Here is a 19,180-nt window from a genome sequence, read left to right on the forward strand (position 1 = left end):
TGGGAAACCTGTTAAGAGGGTTTCTTTGCAGAGACAAGAGGGATTATCTTGCTGTCAATAGATTCAGACAAGAAGACACCAGGCACACCCTGGTTCATGCAACTGAAGGGTGACAACAGGCAATAAAACACTGCATGAACGAGGCAGTGATGCCTCAAACTCACTTTTAATATCTGAGGTCATATTTAAGAGCGTGTTAGTCAAGAGAGAATTCCTTTTCCAGGAATCTTCTGTTCCACAGGGATTGCAGCGCTGAAGCAGCAGCAGCAGCAAAGGAAATTATATTCCACAGATGTTTTCTGAAGTCATGTTTTCATTAAGAGAAAAATTGAAGGTTTTTATTTCCTGGGACACTGGGGAGTGGCTTTAAACTGCCAGAGGGTGGGCTTGGATTGGATAATGGGAAGAAATTCTTCCCTGTGAGGGTGGTGAGGCCCTGGCAACATAAGAGGACTGCAGTTGGTGCTGATGAAGGCCCAAAAGGCACCATAATACAAGGAATACAAGGATAGGGAACTGGGATCTTGTGCAGCTCCCTGGAAAAGCCAGCTGCTTGGATTTGTTGGCATTACATCTGTTATCTTGGCATACTGTCAACAAATTTGCAGGACATTAGCTGGGATCTCTCCTCCTCTGCTCTCTTAAGACACTGGGTGTACTTGTGGTAGGAAATACCAGGAGATTTTATTTAGCCCAGCTGCCTAAATCCAGGCATTCCTCTGGATATCCCCCCAATATTTATTTCAAACCAGCTTAGGGGGGGAATAGTGGCAGAATCCCAGGAGTAGCAAAACTGGAGAGAGTAGCCCAAAGGCAGATCCCTTCCCAAGGTGTTATTAGGGAGAGATGGAGGTGGCAAGATAATTCACACAGGCAGTGAAGTTATCCAGAGATATTCAGATTTTGGAGTGGGGAGTGTAGCAAGGATACAAATTAAGAGTTTATACTGAAAAAAAGGGGGATGTTGGTTAAAGATATAACACAGGGCCTTTCATCATCAATTATTTTTAAATACAAGGAGTCAAAGTGAAGAGCTCAGGGCCCTGATGCATGGAGTTAAATTTTAAAGGGACAAAAAGGAGTTGAGATTTTTCATTGGAGGGGAGACATTTCAGAGAGATGTTCAAACTGTAAATGATAGTTCCAAACCCACCTTACTTGAGTCAGGGAAAAGTTCCCTCAGTGCTTTTTCTACCACCGTTTTGGGCACTGCTGGATTTCGGCTCGTTCCAGAGACCACAGAATTCAGGACTGTCAGGTGGACGGTCACATTGGCTGTTTTCCCTCACTTCACTGGCTGTCAGCATGTATCACCTTCTTACTCAAGGGATATTTTCATTTAAGAGTTGGTAGGAGCAATAAAAAGGAGAAGTGAGTTAATAAAAGGGCATTTAAAACTACCCTGAGAGCATCTCTTTCATTTTCACACACCCACAGCCTGCAACTTCAATCCTAGGGTTAAAAATCTTACATCACCACCACTTGCATTGAGCAAATTTTGTGTGCTGCAATATCAAGCTTTTAGCTCACATCCCACAGCTGATATTTAAGTAACTATAATGAGCATTTTGCTGGGTAGTCCCTGCCTGCTTTGCTTTGCTCATTGCTGTGCACAGCTGATAGATTTCTGATTCAGCAAATCGGAGCTTCACAATGGGGTGTTGAAACAGGCATCAGAAATCCCAGCTGGAATTTGTATCCCATCTACTTCCCTGAGAAAAAGCTCAGGCAGAACATTCCAAAACTGATTGGCTCCTCTCTCCCTGACATAACAGGACTCTTAGTTTGAAGTAATTTTTTTTATGGCATAGATGTTTTAATATGTATTTTTTATGTGGGTTTTGGGTTTGGTTTAGAGGTTTTTGTTTGGGTTTTTTTTGTTGTTGTGGTGGTGAGTGTAGATCTAACACCCACTTCCACAAGAAAATAAAGGCAAAAATAAAAAATAAAGACAAATCCTCTTTCAACTTCATGAGGAGGCACAGCCTGGTAAATCCACTATTGCAACAGGTCAAAGAGTTTTAGGCTATTTCATCATTCCAGAGGAACAGAAGAAGGTTAGATGAATATTTGAGACCTCTGGCATGAGGATGCAATTCCAAAGGTCCTAACAAATCACTGGGAGTGAAATGAGTAATTCCTCAGAAGAGCCACCCTTTAAATCACTGTGGTCAGAGCTGCCTCTTCCCACATGGGGTAAGTCCCTGTGGATTCAGTGCATGTAGGATAACAAAATAAACCCTGTTGAAGCTGGGTTTATTTCCTTCTTCAGGCATCCACCTTTGGGCACTGCAATAAGGCTCTGATCTGATGTGGTCTCTCTTTTGCCCTCTCCTGCCTGTTTGTTGCTCTGGAAACCCCACAGACCATGAATGGAAGCTGACACTGATCCAACAGGTTGTAAACGAGTCGAAAAGCCCACGTAAGCAAACCCCAGCCCTTCACAGACTGGGATCCAAGCAGTGTGCACAGTTCTGCTCCCTAAAGTGGAATTATGAGTCAGAGTGAAAATGAAGGGCATGCAGATCGCTGTGTGCAGCAGTTCTTGCAGGGAACATGGGCTTCATTTGCATAATTAGCTTGTTCTTGCTCAATGGTCTCCTCACAGGGCTGGATTCTGGATGTTCCTGCTGGATTTTTTCAGGTGTCACATGCTATTAAAACCCCCACAATGCAAGGGATTTTTAAAAATTGCCTTTGTTTTTACTTCATGAATACATTTAAACTGAATCTCTCCTAACCCATCATAGATTGGAATAACAGCTCCAGTGGGCACCTTTGTGTCAACACCTTCAATCAATAAACTAGATTAATTGGCACAAAAAGATAGCATGGGTGGCTCAGCATGGGTTGGTTTGGTTTTTTTTTAGAATGGAAAAAAAACCCCACAAAATCAAAATCTCAAATATAAACATATTTACTCTTCTGAGCATAACCACCCTGCAGATAAAAGACACAGATAGGCTAAATATGACTTGAGTGGTAAATTTCAGTAAGGACAGAACAGTCAATAGAGAGAGTTCTAGACCATTTCCAGAACCTAAACTATCCCTAAAATATATATTTTTACATCTCTTTATATGTGTTTTCAGGTGTTACTTCCAAGAGGGAATGTAGATCCTTCAGGGAAAAATGATTTTTTTCAGTCTAGATTGAGTTTAGTGATCAGACAAATCAGTAAAGATTATTTCACTTGATTTCTGATTATTTCACTTCATTTTTCCTCATCTATCCCCAACAATAAGAGGACATGTGAAAGATGCATTTATATTTTCCTGAGAAAATAGAAAAATACCCTTGAGAGGCCAAGCGTTTAACTGAGGGACATCCTCACCCCTCACCAGTTAAGAAGACTTGAAGCACAGTGAAAGAATTAATATTTTGATGCCAACCTGCCACAATCCATGGAGGAGATGAGCAATTTCCCGAGGGACAGGTTGAACTGAAGGGCTGTGGCCTCACCTAAAACCTTAGGTACCACATCACTCTTACAAGTTTAATTACAAAGGATGCAGGATTGCCTCTCCCAGCTCCATTTTTGAGAGAAATCAGCCATAAATATCCTCTGGGAAGCACAGTCCTGCCTGTAAGAGTGTGATCCAAGCATGCCCATGGGATGAGGCCCCTCAGGGGGACGGCAGCCAGGAAAACCAAGCACGCCCCACCCTTGGGTGGGTGATAAGAAGAAAATTGCTCAGACAGAGGCAGCTCCGTACTTGCAGGGGAGCACAGCTCAGCACTTCAAGGGCTTTGGAGTAATAGCAGAACACACGTTCTGTGGGCAACATCTGAGGAAAAGGCATTTTAGGTGGCAAGCTGGAATTAAATCACCTGTTTTCTGGGAGTTCAGTGTAAATACAACCTCTGTTTCTGGCTGGCTCTCTCTTTATGGATATAGAAACAGCAATTTCCTTCAAGTCAGGCAACAAGTTGCTTTCCAACCAATCACTGAAGCGTTTTTAGGCAATAAAACGGAAGGATTTTTTTTTGCAGGGGTGGCTGGTAAGAGTGCAGTGCATGAGTGAGTCATTTTACACTCAGGAAAGAGGTGCTAGGCTGAGGTGCTGCCACACAGAGCAGGACAACGGCAGAAAAGGGAGTTGTTCCATCCATTTCTAAATCCTATTCATCAGATTCCACCCAAAGCATCTTATCCAATTGCATCCCTAAATCTGGGACCTGAGGGAAGAACAAAAAGATACAAAAGAGCTTTTGCTCTGCCTGGATAAGGGAACCACTTCCAGCAATATCTCAGCACAAACTCCTGCAGCCAGAAGGATTCTGCAAAATATCTGCCTAATTTCCTTGTCTCTTCCAGGTATTCCAGATGGCAAATATTGTCTTTCAGGGAACATTACAGTCCTCACCTGACCCCCTAGAGTTTGTAAAACATGTTAGAGTTTAACCAAGGTAAACCAGCTCCACTCTTAATAACCTTTATTAAAAAGATAAAGAAATTATTATCGACATAGAGCAGCCTGTTGCGACAAATAAGAGACAGAAATGTTTTAATTAAAACCAGGTTGAAAAAAGACTCAATAAATAATGACATTCAAATAAGCAGAATTCTAATTAAACACTACGAATGATCAGTTTGATTTATGAGACTGACACCACAAAGAACCCTTTTGATTCAGCTTTGTATTGATTTTGGTGGGACTCAGGATCAGCACAGCTTTCAAGTCTCACTGGTAAAAAAAAAAAAGGAGGAATCCTTAATATTTGTATTACCTTCAGCAGGACATCAATTTTAAAATGTCTTCATGTAGTACCATGAAATTCCTGCATTCACCTCACCACACTATTATCCCTTCAATACATATAAAATGTTGCTACTTTTGCAAATAATTATGGATACCACCATTATAACCAGCCCTGGATTTGGGAATGCGTAATTGCTGTAGGGACCAGTTAGCAGGGATTTCCAAACTACATTTTAAACACTTTTTAATAACTACTTTTCTAAACAGGACCCTTTTCAAAGACATCTGTCAGCCATTATTACGAAATAACCAGAACAGTGTTATTGGTACCTGCACCTGCACACAAAAATATGAACAAAAAGCGGAAATGGAGATGTTCTAAATAAAAACAAAGGCAAAAATAAAAATTCCAAACTCCTTCTGCTTTGTTTGTTGGGCTTGGTCTTGTTACCCAGAAGAGAGGTGTTGGTATCTGTAAACTGCAGCACAAGTGAGCTGCTTTTTAATCTCCCACATCTTCTTCCTGTGGGTGATTTATCCACTGGAAGTTCTGGGTGTGAATGGCAGAGGAGAAGAACCACATGGCCTTTGCTTTTATGGGCAAATTGTCTCTTTATTTGCCATCACAGGTTCTTGCCACGAAAACCTTCATGGGTTTGGGTCAGTGAGGTGGGTACGGCACCACACGGGTTCTGCCAGTCCCATAATGGAATATGTTTGCTCTATGGGGCATTAGGAAATGTCATTGAATCATAATTTCTTTTCAAAATCAGCAAGATTAATCAGAGCTCCTTCTAAAACAGGCTTTGACTTCAATCTAAAAATCATGAAGAAGAAAACTTTATTCATCATTCTCTTGTGAATCTAATTGTCCTAACTACCAAGAGGTAAACTTAGATAAAATGTAGTATATATATATATATATATTTAAAAGCAAGAGTACTGTAAATATCCTTGAAATCTGGACCTACTCCTCAGTGCCTTGTCTTCTCAGCCTGATTCAATGCTGGTCTACACCAGAAATCCAATCTGACAGCACAGTCAGCACTCAGTTAAAACCCAGACATGTATTTATGCCTATAAACACTGCCTGCCATACAAACTGTGCTCACACTGGCTGCTGCAGGTGTAACCAGCCCCCAGCTGATCTGCCTGCCCAAGCAAGCCACGAGCAGAACCTGTTACAACCCTTAGTGCTCAGAGCAAGGGCTCCACACGTGACCAGAAGCGATGGGGACATGCCCCAGGCCACCTTGTTCTTCGCACTTTTATTTGATCTGTTCTAGAATATCCCTTAAAAATTCCCCCTGGCCTAATGTCTCCTGACTTCCTGCACTTTCCCTGCTTTTTTTCACTGGTCCACTGAGCCAAAAACACTAAGGAGACCTTAATACTGCAAGAGGCTTGTGAAGAAGATGGAGAGTGTTTATGAGGACTTGTAGGGACAGGATGAGGGACGAGAGTTTTGAACTGACAGAGGGTGGGTGTAGATTGGATATTAGGAAGCAATTCTTTGTTGTGAGGCACTGGAACAGGATTCCCAGGGAAGCTGTGACTGCTCCATCCCTGGAAGTGTTCAAGGCCAGGCTGGACAGGGTTTGGAGCAGCCTGATCTGGTGGAAGGTGTCCCTGCCCACAGTAGGGGGTGGAACAAGACAATCTTTAAGGTCCCTTCCAACCCAAACCGTTCCAGGACTCTATGACTCGGAGAATTTCCTTTCAAACCTCTTCCATAAGCAAGGAGCTGGCACTTCCAATAAAGTTAAACTGATCAAGCTGATTCAAGAGCTACTTCTCCCCAAGTTTAAAAGCCCATCTCTAAATTCTGAGATTGAGAGCAGGAAAAAACAGAGGTTCATGGTTGGGAACAAAGAAAAAACGTATCTTGAAGCCACTTTCCCACTTGATTCTTACTGAAATTAACTTTGCCCAGCTCCTGAGTTCCTATGCCTGAGGACACACAGAGGGATGGTGTGTCCTGGCTCTTGGCAGCAGTTGTCTGGTGAAGGGATTCCCTTGGGGAGTGGCCAGTTTCTATCCATGCAGATATGCTTCCAGCCAGTGCTCCCCAGAATCCTTCAGGGAACTGCAGGAACAGAAGGGAAAAAATCACTTAGGAGGAGACAGAGCTCAACTTTGTGGGAAGCAAACTGTAGTTCAAGGAATAAATGGAAAAAATGGATTTTAAAATGAGTGGACACCTCATAGCAAAGTCCAACAGCTGAGAATGAGTTGAGAGGATTTAAGGAAGAGAAAAAAAAAAAACAACTTTGAAACTTTACAAGTTAATGTGCCTTTAGAAAAATCTAAATAAACTCAAGGTTTGATCTCTCCATGGACATTGATTTGAAGTGGCTGCCTGGGTGTCTCTTACATGCCATTGCAGAGCAAAATCACCTTGTTAATTGATACTTACTGCAAAATATCTGCAAAGGCTTCCAGCAAAGTCTTGCTTTTGTACTCAATGCCGTGCTTGCCACAGAGGCTTTTCACCAGGGGAGCCACTTTCCAGTAGTTGTGCCGAGGCATTGTGGGGAACAGACTGCAGAATGGGATGAGGGACAGTTACTGCAAGACTTGGCTTCCTCCCTGTTCAAAATATCCCCCTGCCCCAGATTATTCTCATTTTTTTTCCCCCAGGATGATACTCACTGGTGCTCGATTTGGAAGTTCAGGTGCCCGGTGAACCAGTCATTGAACACAGACTGGTTCACGTTGCAGGTTGCGTGGAGCTGGGAGGGAAAAAAAAAACCCAAAACCCCACAGGATTTAGATTTTATTTTCCTGCAAATCCAACAGTTGAACCCCCAGCAATCACTGCCCACCCTTACCTAGCATAAAAATCAAGGCAATGTCAGGTATTACAGCTATCATTGCCCTGAGGAATTCAGCACAGTCTAGACTAGCCAGGCTAAATTTTTATCCTTGATAAAACAGGAAACTGCTTCAAACCCACTATGTGGGGTTATACTGCTGGAGGCAGGATAGATGTGAGCAAAGTTCCACTTACATACTCATTTTTATCAGGCAATTTTGTCAGATTTATCTGATCTGTAGTAAACCTGCAGCCTGCGGGGTAAAAACAAAGGAATCCCACTTTGCTTCCCTTTAGCTGGCCTACAAAGGAGATTGGCTGTTACACCACCAGAACTTTTCTATAATAGGGAGGGGAAAGGGTTGTGAAAAGCACATCAAGGCCTTTCAGTGAAAGAACAGGATTTTTAAAATCTAGATGTCCTGTTTTCCAACTGAAATTTTAAATGGTTTGAATATCACAGAAATGATTATTTAATGAATGGAAGGACAAACCTCATCAACACCAAACCTAAGAGAATAACAACGTTGTCTTTGTCCTATAATTCAGACCAGCAGACCCAGTATTCCAGAAGAAAGGAGTTTCTCACCTGAGTAGACACCCAGTCTTCATTCTTGTCGTAATCAATGTCCATTGGGATGTGATTCATCTGGGACACCCAAATAAACCAGGTACTCTCAAGGTATCTGGGCAGATAAACACAGGAACTCTCGTCAGATCTCTAATCCCATCCAAATTTAACATTGAAACACTTTGCTAAGTCTCTTCTCAAGTAAAAAAGCACTTTTAGAGTGTAAGAACTACTCAAGTTGCAGATGCTGCAGATGTCCCCTGAGCTGCCACCACCCCCCTGAAGTTAAACTGTTTCTTCTTCACTGTTTATTTTGGAGAAAATTGTAGTGCTAGTTTTTATTTCTTCCCTCTGAAGCTCAATATTGGTTACAAATTTTAATTATGGGGGCTCTGGGAGGGCTCTGAGTTACCTGGACACCCAGTAGTACACCATGAAGGCTTTAAATCCCATTAAAGGAATGTACATGAGGCAGACTCGGATGTTGAAAGCCACAACCAATATCAGGTCCTGTTAAAAAAAAAAAACCAACAAAACAAATCAGGATGAAAATCAGCCTTTGTTGAGGAAATGCCTCCACTCCATCCTCTCCCTTCTACTTGAACTGCAGCTTAAAAAATGATCTTATATGCAAATTTCTGATTTATCAGGAGTAAGTTCCATTCTGCATCAAGGTGGGTGCGTCCCTGAAATATTCCCACCTAACCATCCATAACTGCAGACAACAGCCCTGCCATCACACTCTGGGCCTGAGAATTCCCTGATAACTTTTATTTATCTGCTAAAAAAGCCTCTTCTAAACAATTTTCTCTTGCTGCAGCAAGCCTAGAATCAGCCTTTTCTATCCTTCTTCTCTCTTACCCCTCAGTCCCAACCAACGGGAGGTGAAGGTGAATACAGTGACATTTTTGGAGTTTTCCAGACAGGGAAGCAGTGCTTACCAACCACTTTTTCCTCTTGATTGCAAAGTAGAATATTGACAGCTGGAAGAAGGGTACGAGGGCGAGTGGGGCCAGCACTGAAGGACAGAACAGAGAGAGAGACATTTGGAATTTCACTGCCATCATAAAAATGATTCTTTTTTTCCAGTGGAAGAAAAATTGCTGTCTGCCATGCATCCACATACTCTCTTCCTCTTTTCTTCTCATCACTTCTCCAATTCTTTCCCCATCCCTTTCTTCCCTCTGTTTGATACACCCCCATCTACATCTTATAACTCAAACAGAGTCTTAAGGGGCAATTCCTTCTCCTGTGGATCTTCTTTAACATGAAGGAAGCTTCCTGGAGCTGTCACTTCAATGGGAATATTTTTAAAACCTTTATTTTGTGGGGGAGAGGATGCACTCATGATTTTAGGGGATACTCACAGAAGAAATACTTATGCTGGTAATTGTAAGGCATGAACTTCTTCTTCTGCTTTCCAAGCTGTAAAATTAAAAGATATTGAAATATTTATAAAAAGCACAATTAAGTTTATTTCTTCACCCTGCATTTTTTCACCATTTACACAAGAGGTTTCTTAACATCACTCCAAATTTTTGTGAATGTAATACTTCAAAAGACAAGACAACAAGGAGCTAAAGCAAACTACTTCCAGAGCTGCACTGGATCAAAACTGAAACAACAAATGAACCAGATTTAAAAAAACCCAAAATCCTGAAATCCACTTTGCCCATCCATGGTGTGCCTGACTCTGATCCTGTTAAAAAGCAGGAAGACATGAGAACTGATTTCCTACACTTTCACTCTGTCAGACCCAGTGGAGCACAGCCAGCCTGCTCTGGATGCTCATGCTCCTACATGAGAGATCTTTCCCAAAATCCCTGACAAAATTCTTCCCAGCTGAAAGCCAACAGTTTTCCACCACTAAGCCTTTTGTCACCCTCATTGCAGGAGCCTTTCTGAGACAGCAGAGCTGCAATTTTCCGTGTGCCTTGGAGAGTTTCTTCAGCAGGTAAAAGAGAGAAAGGCATTATTTTAAGAGGCTGGTTTATCTTGCAACGAGGCCATTTCATCACCCGTGAGTAAAAGGAATTACAAGGAAAAGAAAAGGCAAATGAGCCCTTGCCTATCCTGATGCTATCAGAAGTCAGTAATGGAAGCAGGGAGGATCTATTCATAGTCTCCCTTTTTATGAAAGCCATAAAATTCAGGATTAGGAAATCATTCCCTGCGTTTGTGTTCGGTGCATGGCAGCTCCGCTGGCCCTGAAGGATTTGGGTGCCCAACAGCTCCAGCAGCCAGGAGGATCCAGAGGGAACATCTGACTCACTAATACCATCTATGCAAGTGGACTGACTCACCCCTGGAGCTGCCTTCAAGGTGCTTGCCCTTACTTAAGAACTGATTTCAAGCCTTTGCTTCTCAGGAGCTGGTGCCTCAGCACTGCAATAACACGAGACTCTCAGACCTTGGAGCACTTTGGGGATTATCAAAGAATCCCAGAATGGTTTGGGTTGGAAGGGACCTTAACGACCACCTCATTTCAAGGCACAATCTGGGCTGTTATCATTATATATTATATATATATATATCTCACATTCTAGCTTTCTGTCATTAAATCTGCTTTTCCAGACCTGCACGGAGAGGGTCTTTCCCAGGCTGAAGAGGAGAGGGTGCATGTTGAGGTCGGGGTCCTTGCGGAAGCAGTTGGGCTTGGCATGGTGCTGGTTGTGCAGGTGGTTCCACCAGCTGGCAGGCAACCCCTGCGTGGGGAAAAGGGCAACACCAGGGAGTCAAAGTGGAGCAATATCAAGGATCACATCTCTATTTGTTGCAATTCCGTCACAGGTGACCCTGACTGGATTTAGGGACACTCCCATCCATTGCTCAGTCCCGATTAGCCCCAGAGAACATTCCCACCAGTACCTTCAGCAAGTTTATCACCACAGTCTGCAGGAGATGATTCCACCTGGGCCTCCTGAAGACAGAGCAGTGCCCCAGATCGTGCTGGAACCAGCCCATCTGGATCTGTGAGACAGAAGGATTACTGAGGAAAGGTAACAGGTTGCAATAATTTGCCCCATGAGTCTGTAACTTCAGAGTGTGAGTTTCATTCTCCTTCCAATGAGGGGAAGAGACACTCACAGGGCTGGGAACCTCCATCCAGGCCACTGTCCACTAGAGCTGCTCAATTGCAGATATTGGTTTCATCTGGAATATAGGGAAAGCAGCAAAGCATCACTGCAATTAACTTCACTGTCACAGCACGGAATTCTGTTGTGGAACGGTTTCCAAGTCTGTGGCTTCACTGCATTCCATATTCCCATGGAAATAAATACAAGACTGCTCTTGGAGGGACATCTGCCTTAGCAGATATTAGGCAAATAAAACAGATTAATTAAATAAATTACCTCATTTGCACCTGCTCCAGGGAGATCTGAGCAGACTTAAGTGTTCAGTGCTAATAAGAAAATCTTGTTTTCCTCCCTCTGCCACGCCCTTCAATTTCTCCCATCCGAGGGCCACAAATCCCTATTCCCTCTTTCCCTACAGCCACCCTGAAATGGATCCTTCCCTTCTGTGGCAGAATTTACTAATCCAGCAGAAAACTATTCAGGGCTAGTGGGGACTCATAAAGGACCCCAGAAAGACCAGAGCCATCTGACAGAAGGAACAGAGAGCCAAAAGTGCAGGTGAGAATGAAATATGCCCTCTTTTTGCTGGGGTAAGCGATTAGATCAGCTCATCCCATCTTGTGAAAGAGCCAGTTCCACAACAACCCCACCATCCCAAGGGAGCAGCCTGTCAGCAAAAGGAGATTTGCTGCAGGCAACAAAAAGTGTGACGTAGAACGTGCTTGTCATCTTCAGCCAGATGATGGGATCTAAGGAGAGGCAATGTCTGGGACGTGAACATCCCATTAACCCTCTCCACCTGGAAGAGCCGAGGGCGTCTGCAGCATTGAGCACCTGTCAGCAGTTTACCTGGGCAGTGGTGAAGAACACCATGCCAGCCAGGAAAGGCATCAGGGATGTGCCAAAGTACCAGACCACGAGCCAGGCTGCAGCATCCAGCACCAGGAGGTGAAGGAAAATCAGGAAGAAGAAGAAGTAATCGGGCCTCAGAAGTCCCATCTTCTCAACAGTGCAGCGCAGCTCACGAAAATCCTCCAAGAGGGATTTCTGTGGGTAAAGAAAAGGGATTTCTGTGGGTGAAGTGTGTATCAATGCACTGTTTACTTTGAAAATGCCATAGAGCAGAGCCAGGAGCCCCAAAGCAGCCACAGAAGTCAGAGGAGATGTTCTGTCAGTAGGGGCTCTGTGCCAAAACATGCATGAGGTCAACAGATCTTGCTTTTGCTTTGGTGCCGAGACATCCCAGTGAGGAGAACTGAGCAGGATCTGGGGCTCTGGAGCTCATTCCTTGCTCCCAGGAGTGGATTTAGTGATGCTGGGACAGTCATGTTTCCATGCCTGCCCACCACCACCACCTCCTGCCCACCCACAGCATCAGGCGTGCTCCCTCAGGGGTGATTCCTTCTCCTCCCATGCTGAACCCCAAGCCATTCCCACCACTGGAATCTAGGGCACTCACCTTTTTATTAGACTCAAAGCTGGGTTGATCTGGTGCCAGCTCCCCAATCAGCAGAGATTTCAGGTACTTTTGCACCAGGGACTTGTCATTGTGAAATGCCACAAAGGCATCCTGAGGAACACAAAGGGAAGGAGTGAGAGAGGGCACGTGACTGAACACCAGAGCTGAGCCTCTCATTCCCCAGGTCTGGATTACAACACAAAATCCTGCTCCCCTTGTCCATTTTTGTCTCTTCTGTCACTCTTTGCCATCAACTGGAGCTTGGCCCAAGGAAGCTGGAGAGATTTCAAGAGCCCAGATTTCATAAAAGCCCCTGGGCGAGGCTGGTAATAAACATGAAAGGGTTTGATGAAAAACCCTTTGCAGAGGGAAACGTGTTGTTTCATCTGCTTGTTTCAGCACAGTCTGTCCCTAGAAGGCTCCAGCCAGCAGCCCTGCCCTATGGATGGAACCCAGGAGCAGGGAATGAGGTGTGTCTTTGCCATGCTTGGGCTGAGGCTTTGAAATCCTGTCTGTGTAACACTAAGGCCATAAAAAGTAGATGCTGAAGCCTCATATTCAGCAGCCCAGACTGGGTGTCTCTCACAGTTCCCTCCAAATGTCCAGACTGGTTGATGTTCTGGGGAAGTGGGTGACGGTAGTGACACAAATGGGCCTGTTCAAGTGCCATTTGAAATCCCAGTTCAAAATCAAATAGAAACAATGGACTAAAGGATGAGATTCCAGATGAATCAAAACTCTTCTTTATCTCATGTCCTCAGTGGATTTTCCAGAAGAAAATTAAAAGAGGCTGGCCATACCCTTTTTTTCCTTCCAGAAAGAGTGGACAGAACAAAATCCTGTTTTTGAACAGTCTGATTTTGCTGACTGTGGCTCTGAAAATCAGCATGGATGAGCATGACCCAAATATCCTGCACAGGTCTAGTCAGGATCAAATTCCTGGAAGAGGACAGAGGACTTCCTTGGAGCCTCTTGGGTGGAGACAGTTGCTCTCTGAGTATAGACAAAGTCAGTATAGAAAAAGTCAGAACAAGGTGACTTTTTTGGATATTTGGGCTTTTCTACAGACATCTTGTGACCCTTTGTCACAGTGACAAATGAACAACTCTGTCCAGACCCAGAGGACTGGGGAAATTTTTCCATCGTGATTTTGTGCCCCTCATCCTCCAGGTCCTTATGTATTTTTATATCCCTCCCTCTTGCCAGGTACTCTGATTTAATCCATAAGTATCTATACTGCAGCGTGAAAACAGAAACCAGAATCCTTTCAAGCAGAGACTCCTATCCATGAGATCAGTATCACAGATTCTTATCCCTGAAAGCCTCTCAGTCCTGCCTGTCTTTTCTCCTCCCTGCTCTTAGGCCCTGATTAGCATCTTACTAAGATTAATTTTAGAAATTAACTTTAGGAACTATCACCTACTACGCACATAACTCACAACATTTGCAATCAATTAAATGTTCTGCAATGGTGTTGCCTTGTATCTTCAAAATAATCCCCACAGAGGAAGACAATTCTCACTTTGTATACACAATTATGAGCTCTGGAGTAGTCTTGGAAAAAAAAATCCTGGATCCTGATTTAAGTAAAGCCCCTGCATCAGTAATTTTTTGAGACACCTTCCTGTCTTGCTTTTCTATGTGGATTTCTTAGAATATATGAACAAGCAGCATTTTAAAAGCAAAAAGAATGATTAAGATTAGCAAGGGCAAGACAGAAAGTGTTGTTAGGATGCAACACAAATCCACATTGAACCCACGATTTTCGGCTACTGGTTGTGGTCCTGTCTTCAAAGAGATATAGTACAGCTAGAAGTTCGAAAACATCTTTAGGAGCAAATAAAATCAGATTGTAATTACTGCAACAATAAAAGCAAGTAAGATCAAAGGTCATTTTTAAAACACATTCACTGTGGTTAAAGCCCCTGGCTGTCTATAAATACAATGATGTAAAGGCAGGTCCTTGCAGGAGCTGGGAGGACATAGCTTGGGGACAAATCATTCCATGCATTCTGCACTCCTTGACTCCTTCTGTAAAAGTCCAGTGGCAGAAAGTGCAGGAGATGGCACCAGGATCTCTGGGCTGGCCTATGCTCTGAAGGTCAGTGAACCTGGGAGAAACCAAACAAGATTCAAACCTCTCCTTTTTCTTCCTCTGAGATCACCAGGTATTTTTTTGCCCCAGTTTCAAGCAGGGTGCAAGGGATTAAATATGAAAAATAACTGATCTGGTTCATTTTGGGCCGGGAGTTAGGAAGTGCTATCCCATTTTGCATGCTGAAACCCGAGGGATTAGACAGGCTAAGCAACTTTGTTCAAGTCAGAGAGTCTTGTCATGACAAGAATTAAATCTCCCACATCACAAGCTTATGCCCATGTTTCCTGTGCTCAGATTTCTGCCTATTCAGAAATTCAGTGTCTCCTTTCAGCATAGTCTGGGAGATCTGCTTAGAATTTATTATTCCTGCCAACAAGCACCAAATGATTTCAGAGGAATCCTCTAGATCAAAGATTTTTTGCAGGAATCCCTGAAAGATCTGGGTTCAAATGTATTTGTAGGACTTTTCCTTACGTCCTGCAGCCCAAGATCATCGTGCTGCTTTCTCACTCTGCTCTCCGACCAAGCACAGTGATGACCACCACCAGAGAGGATTCCCACCACATCCTCCTTCCCTGCCACTGGAACCACCTTCCTCCAACAGCTTTCCCAGCTCTTACCGTGGCATCTTGCCCAGCATAGTGGCTGATAACCCGGCTGCCCCCGGGATGTCTCTTGGAAAACTTGCTGACATCATAAACCTTCCTGTCAATCACCAGCCACTGCTCCTGGCCTTGCCTGCCGCCATTGCGGATCCCGACCTCTTCCCAAGTGAAAAGCTGTGGAAAGGCTGGAACGGGTCTTGTCCCCTTCTCGCTGGGGCCAGTCTGTGGAGCCATCCGTGCTGGAATTCTCCAGTGCCAGTGCTGCAGCTCCGTGTCCAGGCTGAGGGTGGCCCATCCTGGCCTGCCCGTTATACAGCCCCACTCCAAGCCACTCCCTGCGCTTCCAAGGGCTGGTTGGCTCTCCTCGCCCGAACACACCCTTCCCAAGTTCCCTCCTCTTCCAGACGCTTGGACACACCCGTGAGGAAAAGTCCTGCTCCTTCTTGTCCTTTCTGAGCTGCCTTTGCAAGGTGTGACTGCTCCACGGAACACAAACAGGAATAAAGAGAGAAATTTGGGAAGATCCCCTGTTATCTCTGAATGGCCTCATCACCACCCACGACCTTCAGGTTGTCCCTGGTCTTTGAAACTTTCTGCGCTGATGCTGGCATTCTAAATTAATGTGTCTTTCTTAATTAAATAATTGATTAAAATATCACCAGATCAGAGTAAAGAAAGGACACATTAAGAAAGCATTCTTTATTTCCAGCTAATTTGGCTTCTATGTTGATACTACTTTGCATACAGTTGTTTTCAGAGTTTCCTGTATGTTCTTGAGCCATGAACTAATTGTTCAAGTAATTAATCCATGAGTCTATAACATTAAAACATTTTGTAGTAATAGGAGTAGTAGTAATAATAGTGAAAACAATAACAACAATAATAATAACAACAATGATGATTGCAATAACTGTTAACACCAAGTTTGGCTGTAGATTCATAAAACCATGCTTAAAGGCAATGTTGACATAATTAACTTTACTTAAACACTACTCTTGCAGAGACCAAGTCTAAGCATCCCTGATACTGTGAAGATCTGCTGTGCAATAAAGAGGTAAAGAGTTCTCAGCTAAGGCAATGCCAAGTTTTCTATGAACTCACATCAACTTTGCAGACAAATCTAAGCAATATATATGAAACATTGCCCTACTTGAGATTTAGCAGTGTCTTAATCTTGGTTGGGTTTTTTTAACACAAAATTCCAAGCCCTGGGTGCTTCTGAGGAAGGTAAAAGCAGCAGGCAGACGTGGGGTGGTACAGATGGGGTATTTCCATCATACCCCTCTGTAATGCAATACTGAGCTAAATCCTGAGTTTTCCCCCTTGTCCCAAACTTTCTATTTATGTTTCTGAATTTCTTAGGTCTATAACCCCAAATGTGGCCTGCAGTGATGCCCAGTCCCTGCCTGAAGCCTGCCCAGCTGCCGGTGTAAACTATCTCTTGTGACAGTGAGTTTCCCAGACAATTCACACACTGGGATTCCAAGAAAACAGGTTGTTGTGTGAGCTCCCAGTTCTGAGAAGGACTGAAAACACTCAGCTGAAGCTGCAGACTTAAGGCAGGACAGAAAGAAAGATAAAGACAGATAAAAAAGCCAAACTACTTTCTCGACCAAGGCACCTCAGCAGAATGAGGCATTTTCCCTGTCTGCCTGCACAGAGTGGGCAGTTTTCTGGCTGACACAGAACTCCAAATGATGCAATTCTAATTCTTCAAATCATGTAACATCTTGCAAATTAATCAGTCAAGCCCCAAGCCGCCATTTAAAAGTCCCTGACATGTGGCAATTGGTGAACCACCCAAAGTAAAAGAGAAATGTGACTGCTGGTATTCATCAGAAGACAGTGATAAAAGAATGGGAGGGATAATTTCTACCCTGCTGTCACACTGTATTTTGTAACTCTTTATCTTGCTCTAAATAAGAGCTGAGAGTGTCCGTGTTCATGTTCTATGTATGTGTGCAGAGTCTTACCTAAATCAATGTTCAGTACTTGAGGTGGTGGCAATGAAATATGCAACAGTTTGCGCAATTTCCCCCAGATGTGGGGTTTTGTGCACACGTGAAAATACCAAGTTACTCCATAGCTGGCTCAAAGTACAAAAAACCCCCCCCTTCCCTATATTCACACTTGGAAATCTAGCAGCTACTTGAAAAGGAGGAGATAAAAATGTGGGGTTTGGTTTTGGTCTACGAGGAGCTGCAGGATAACGAGCCAGGAATGTATTGGAGTGAACAAACGTGGGGTGTCTCTGCCTGCACCCAAAGTCAGCAGCTGTGACTTCCACTGCTAACACTGTGGGTGCCAGCATCCCCCAAATTGGTGGAATTAAGTTTGGGAACTCTAAGATGATTGTCCTCTGTATTGACAGCATGTACAAATATTTATTGTCTGAATTTATTTAGCATCAGATCCCATCCAGAGGGGCCCGTAACGCCCACTGATATTCTATTAAATGAAAATCCCTTTCCAATGTGAAAGCAGAAGCTGCCTCTGCCTGTATTATCCATGTCACCAAACAGATTCCAGAGGCACACGGAAAAGCTCAGACAGTGAAAGGCACAGTCCTGCTCACCCAGAGAAACGATTGAGAAACCTGTTAAAGTACATTTACACCACACTTGGTGTTCTGCAACCACTGCCCACACACCTGCCAAAACGCCTGTCCTGCGTTCCCGGGAGCTGGTACACGTGCACAGAGCTACTCCACAGCCCTGCTCCTGTGACTCCGAGGCTCCTTGCACAGGCACTTGACACAATTTCCCAGATTTCCACAAGGACACTACGTGACTGCTCAGCTGGCAGTTGCTGCCTCAATGCTTTTATCCCCCGTCACATAAATGCAGCTCACACTTAAGCCACTGGAGATAAATGGTCCAGAAATAGATCTGGTACTGAGATAGCCCGGAGCATCTTGGAAGTGGTTGATGACCTTAGAGGTTTTTCCAGCATCAATGATCCTACAATATTGTTTCTAAGAAAATCTTCTTCTCCAGAGAGGATCTTTAAGTTCTGAGTAAATTTGTCTTACAGGATTTTTTCTACAGGGTTTTCATGGAGCCTCCCACGTGGGAACATCTCCCAGGTGAGGCTCCTGGGAAAAACTGGCTGGTGAATCGCTACTTTACAAAGTTTAGAGTCTCACCAGAGTTGCTAGATAGAAGATAGACAATTGTGGGTTGAGCAGGGCTCCAGAATTAGGTGTCAACAGTGGCGAAAGCTGGAAAAGTGTGACCTTGGATCAGCATCTACAAGTACATCTGCACTTCCCTCTGGAAGCAGAGCTGATCTGAAATGTCTCTGCATCAGGAGGAAGGTAGCACCTAATTTATAGAAAATAACTTCACTTCGAAGAGTTTGTCCTCAAGGGACGCTGGAATGGAGCTCACAGCATGCTGAGCCCTTTGTGGAGGGCTCAGGGATGCTCTGCCCTACAGTGGCTCCAGGGAAATTACCTGCATCCATCCACAGTCAACACACAGGTTTCTGTGCATAAAGCCTGTTTTTCTTCCTGGATTTCATGGACTCCTTTTCAAGACTCCCTCTTCTGTGACTATGATGTGCCTCTTCCCAAACACAGCCAGGAAATAGAAATAATTAAAATTATTTTATTTCCAGCACAAAACTTAATGAGGAATCCATAATTCAGGAAAAGGCTGCATTCAGAAAGATCTTCTCAATCTTTTCAACAGACAAAAACTTTTGCAGTTGGCAAAATTTTGTTTTGGAAAGGAAGAAAAATTCCAGTAATTGATTGCTTGATAAAAGCATTAAAAGGCACCAGGAAGAGAAAAGGACCAGGTTTTCCCTTTTTTAGTATATTCTGGGTTAATGAGACACCACCCTGCATCT

The 19,180-nt window shown here is 43.8% G+C and overlaps 1 protein-coding gene across 1 annotated transcript; it reads right to left on the reverse strand.

Annotated features, from left to right (window-relative positions):
* Positions 1–6,319: 6,319 nt before the first annotated feature.
* LOC125327316 (acyl-CoA (8-3)-desaturase-like) lies at positions 6,320–15,860 on the reverse strand. Its single transcript, XM_048306745.1, has 12 exons — positions 15,344–15,860; positions 12,626–12,736; positions 12,016–12,213; positions 10,958–11,059; positions 10,666–10,794; positions 9,457–9,514; positions 9,031–9,107; positions 8,502–8,599; positions 8,108–8,204; positions 7,356–7,435; positions 7,120–7,245; positions 6,320–6,789 (listed from the first exon to the last, which is right to left on the reverse strand). The coding sequence occupies exons 1-12, from the start codon at positions 15,560–15,562 to the stop codon at positions 6,738–6,740; spliced, it is 1,347 nt and encodes a 448-aa protein (XP_048162702.1). The 5' UTR covers positions 15,563–15,860; the 3' UTR covers positions 6,320–6,737.
* Between the last annotated feature and the right edge of the window lie 3,320 nt (positions 15,861–19,180).

Source organism: Corvus hawaiiensis, chromosome 6, assembly GCF_020740725.1.
Source record: "Corvus hawaiiensis isolate bCorHaw1 chromosome 6, bCorHaw1.pri.cur, whole genome shotgun sequence".
In the NCBI taxonomy this organism is placed as follows: domain Eukaryota; kingdom Metazoa; phylum Chordata; class Aves; order Passeriformes; family Corvidae; genus Corvus; species Corvus hawaiiensis.